We start from the raw sequence: 4,607 nt of genomic DNA on the forward strand, positions 1-4,607 counted from the left end.
TTTCCATCCTGTAAATCGAAAGTCCTCAGCCCGACCTAAGAAAAGTGGTCAGCGAGAGGGCTTTGTGGGTAAAGTGCTTGCTGCTAAGTCTGCTGACCCGAGTTCTAGTCCTGTGACCCACATGGTAGATGGAAAGAACTGCACTTTGCGCTTTGACCTACACACACACACACACACACAGAGTTTACAAAACAAATCAGTAAACTTACCATGTTTGTTTATTTGTTTATTTTTGGTTTTATTTTTTTGAGACGGGGTTTCTCTGGGACTTGCTCTGTAGACCAGGCTGGCCTTGAACTCACAGAGATCTGCCTGCCTCTGCCTCCCGAGTGCCGGGATTAAAAGTGTGCCACCACCTGGCTGTCTTTGATTTTTCCAGATGGTGTCTCATGTCTGGGCTTGCCTCAAACTGTCTGTATAGCTAAGGATGAACTTGAGCTATGGAGTCTCTCGCATCCACCTCCCAAATGCTGAGATTATCGATGTGCCGGGCCACACCTAGAAACCCTTTCCCCCACGGGTAGTCTTTGAAATCCAGGAAGTGTGTTCCTCTTAGAACCCATCTCTATACTCACGGGAGTTCTAGGACACAGTGGTCTCACGTGGCTGATGCCTTAGGTACACAGGGCAGGGTGTGGCAGGAGGATTTCAACAAATAGAAAACAAAACAACACAGGATTAATTATGCGGTTAAGACAGTAAGATGGGGCTGGAGAGATAGCTCAGTGGTTACAAGCACTGGCTGCTCTTCCAGAGGACCGGGGTTCATTTCCTGGCACCCACGTGGCAGCTCATAACCGTTTATAACTCCAGTTCTAGTGGATCCAGCACCCTCATACATGTATGTGAAACACACACACACACACACACACATACAGACAGTAAGATGTATAGTAAGATGTTTCTTTTCTTTTCTTTTGCTTTTTTTTTTTTTCCAGATAGGCTCTCACTATGTGGCCCTTAATGGCCTCAAACTCAGAGTGTTAGGATTAACATGTGACCTTCAGTTGTTTTTTTTTTTGTTGTTGTTGTTGTTATTTCTGAGACTCGGTCCTTGTTATGTAGTCCAGATGGCCTGGAGTTTTTGATCTTCCTATTTCAGTTTAAATGGTAGGATTGCAGGTGTGTGCCATGGTGCCTGGTCTAAAACTTTCTCCCTGCCTGTAAAGCAGTGGTTCTCAACCTGTGGGTCATGACCCCTTGGGGCCACATGTCAGACATTTACATTATGATTCATAACGGTAACAAAATTACAGTTATGGAGTATCAATGGAATAATTTTATGGTTGGGGGGTCACCGCAACATGAGGAGCTGTATTCCAGGAAGGTTGAGAACCCCTGCTTTAATAGCCTAGTCTAGACTGGAACTGCACTCTACAGTGAGGATGGCCTTCTCATTCTCCTCCCTCAGCCTCCTGAGTGCTGGGATTGGATGCACCACTACATCAGACCTTGTGTGGTACTGGAAATGGAACCCAGGGCTTTGTGCACGCTGGGCAAACATTTTACCAACATTGCTACCATGCTTTTGTGATTTGAGATGAGGTCTCATTCTGCAGCCCAGGGTGATCCTCCTGCAACAGCCTCCTCCTGAGTGCTAGGATTACAGGTGTGTGTTATCACACCCACCCACCTCCCATGGGAGGTAGCCCCAAGACTTGGGTCATCTCTACAGCCCCATGTGTACTTTAGCTATAAAGGCCACCTGGTTGGGACTGGAGAGATGGCTCAGTGGTTAAGAGCACTGGCTGCTCTTCCAGAGGTCCTGAGTTCAATTCCCAGCACCCACATGGTGACTCACAAACATCCATAATGGGTTCTGATGCTCTCTTCTGGCATAAGGTATACATAAGGCAGATAGAGAACTCATAAATAAATAAATAAATAAAAATTTTTAAGGCCACCTGGCTGGGAGGTTGGGGCTGTGGTCACCATCCCTGTTCTCTGGAAATCCCAGGAGCCCCAAGACTTCCTTCAGTTGAAGCAGAGTCCTCCTCAGATGGGGGAACCAAGGTCAGCTGCATCCCCAAAGGGGATGAGGCTCTGAACATTGCCTTTTTCCCTTCTGGGGCCAGAGACTTCCTCCTTTTCCCAAGTCTGACTTTTCTCCTCTGCTTGGGTGGCACTGGGTGGTGCCGAGGGTTTTCTGGGTGCGCACCGGTGGAGGGAGCCCCAGCTAGAAGAGCCAGAGTGTGACCAATGAGCACCCCAGAGGGACAAGACAGTCATTTCCTCCCAGCTGCCTGCATCTCTTCTTGAGGCTTTTAAAAGCACGACCCATTCGATAGACAGGACCTTCAGGCATCTTGGTCTACGGAACCCGGGAGGAGCCAGGACATGGTGAGTGGGTTCCCTTCCCCCCTCACTCTCCTTATCTGACTCTGCCTGCCCGTTTCCTTCCTCAATCTCTCTTCATCTGCCCTCTCCCACCTGCATTCCGAGCTCATACTCCGAGGACGGGATGTGGCCAAGGACTAAGAGGAGTTATGGGAACCGCAGCAGCCTCACAGGGCTGTAGGGCTGAGAAGGGTCTTCAGGACAGAAAACCCTGGCGCTGGCTCTCTTAAATGAAGTTCTCGATGTTGGGCGTGGTAGCTTACACCTGTAATCTGAGCCCTTAAGAGGCCGAGGCACGGTGCTGCAGTTCCGGGCCAGCCTGGGCTACATAGTGAGTTTCAGGCTAGCCTGGGCTACACCGTGAGATATTGTGTTAAAAGACAAATGGGTTTGTGATACAGCTCAGGTAGGAGTGCTGCAAGTCCTGTGGGTCCAGTTACCAGCATCCTGTAAGACTGGGTGTGGTGGTGTCGGGGGGAGGTAGAAGCATAGGAGTTGGAGGTTCAATCTTACATAGTCATTTTGAGGTTAGCCTGGGCTACGTGAGACCCTGTCTCAGAAAAGCAACAACAAAAATACAGTTTTACAAACCACCCAGTGTGGTGGCCCACGCCGGCTATGCCAGCTCTCAGGAGGCAGGGGCAGGTGGATTTCTGAGTTCGAGGCCAGGTGGGTCTAAGAGTGAGTTCCAGGACAGCCAGGGCTACAGAATGAGACCCTCTCTCAAAACACACACACACACACGCAAACAAGCAAGCCAAGTGCTGACAGCAGTTTGGCAGAGTGGTCGTTACTGGAGAAGTTAGAGGGGCCCTGGAGCCCAGAGTCCACGTCCCTCTAAGCGGGTCCCGTTCAATGCCTGGGCCCTAAGGTGGTGGCGTGGGCTAGGAGAGTAACACACGACACGGCCTTGCTTCATCTGCACAAAAGAGGAAATGGAAAACTCGATGACCAGGCAAGTTGTGAGCTTTCTTCATCCCTGGGTCCATGTCATTTTCTGGTTCTGCCCTGAGCAATTGGGGTTTCCAGAACAGGGAGGGCCTACTGTTCTTTTTCCTTTCTACACGAGGTGTTTTCCAGCACCGAGTCCCTCTACTGACCCTCAACCTGTAGAGTTCCTGATTTGGGCTGGGGGCTGTTGCTCTGGATTCCCAAACCAGTGCTCTATGGCTAAGCTCACTGGAGGATTCTAGGGAGAGGTTCTACCACTGAGCCACACCCCAGCCCCTCACTGGGGGATTCTAGGCAGGGGCTCTACCACTGATCCACACCCCCAGCCCCTCACTGGGGGATTCTAGGCAGGGACTCTACCACTGAGCCACACCCCCAGCCCCTCACTGGGGGATTCTAGGCAGGGGCTCTACCACTGAGCCACACCCCCAGCCCCTCACTGGGGGATTCTAGGCAGGAGCTCTACCACTGAGTTTACATTTCAGTCCTTGATCTTTTAAGACAAGATGTCACTAGTCCAAGATAGTCTTAATCACATGATTCTCCCTCCTCAGCTTCCCCAGTGCTGGAATTCCAGGCGTTGTACTACCATACCTAGCTCCTATGCGTATTTTTTCTTATCTCTTTTGAATGAATAATTTTTAATATTGTGAAATGGCATTTACTGAGTGCTTACTGCATGCCAGTCATCTTGCTAAGCATTTCGATTCACTGCATAAGTAAACAATCAGTATGGGGGATACAGAATACCCAAGTATTTCAAGGGTATCGCAGCCCTTTTAACAGACACGTACTATCCCGATGGGAAGTCTCATCCTCTCTCAACAGGGACTTAGGCTCTTGTTCGTTTCTTTCTCTTACTCTCTCTCCTTTTTCAGAAAGAGTCTCACTACATAGCCCTGGGTGTCCTGGAACTCTCTATGTAGATGAGGCTGGACTCAAACTCCAAGATGCTTGGATTAAAGGGGTGTGCCAGCCCACCTGGCACCCCGTTCTCTCGGGGTTCCTCCCCTATCTCTGCTCTTCCTCATTGAGCCGACTTGGGAGGCTTCCTAGCGTATCTAGAGCCTCTCTTTTTCCATCTGTGGACTGGGAATGGCCACAGCGGCAGCACTCCGGGGGCTGCCATATGTTAAATGAGATAATACTTGAAAAGTGTAGTGAAAGCTGGTCGCAATGGCACATACCTGTAACCCCAGCACTTGGGAGACAGAGGCAGGAGAATCAGGAGTTCAAGGTCAGCCTGGGCTACACAAAGCCTTGTCTAGAAAAAAAAAAAGAAAAAAAGAAAGAAAAAGAAAACAAAACAAAAAAAAGCA

General features: G+C 49.7%; 1 protein-coding gene across 1 annotated transcript in view; it reads left to right on the plus strand.

Annotated features, from left to right (window-relative positions):
* The first annotated feature begins 2,098 nt into the window (after positions 1–2,098).
* Positions 2,099–4,607, plus strand: part of C5ar1 (complement C5a receptor 1) — an 8,559-nt gene continuing 6,050 nt past the window's right edge. The window contains exon 1 of the mRNA XM_028854938.2: positions 2,099–2,340. Coding sequence (XP_028710771.1) covers positions 2,338–2,340 — 3 coding nt within the window. The 5' untranslated portion in view covers positions 2,099–2,337. The remainder of the gene's footprint in view (positions 2,341–4,607) is intronic.

This window comes from Peromyscus leucopus, chromosome 1, assembly GCF_004664715.2.
Source record: "Peromyscus leucopus breed LL Stock chromosome 1, UCI_PerLeu_2.1, whole genome shotgun sequence".
Taxonomy (NCBI): Eukaryota; Metazoa; Chordata; class Mammalia; order Rodentia; family Cricetidae; genus Peromyscus; species Peromyscus leucopus.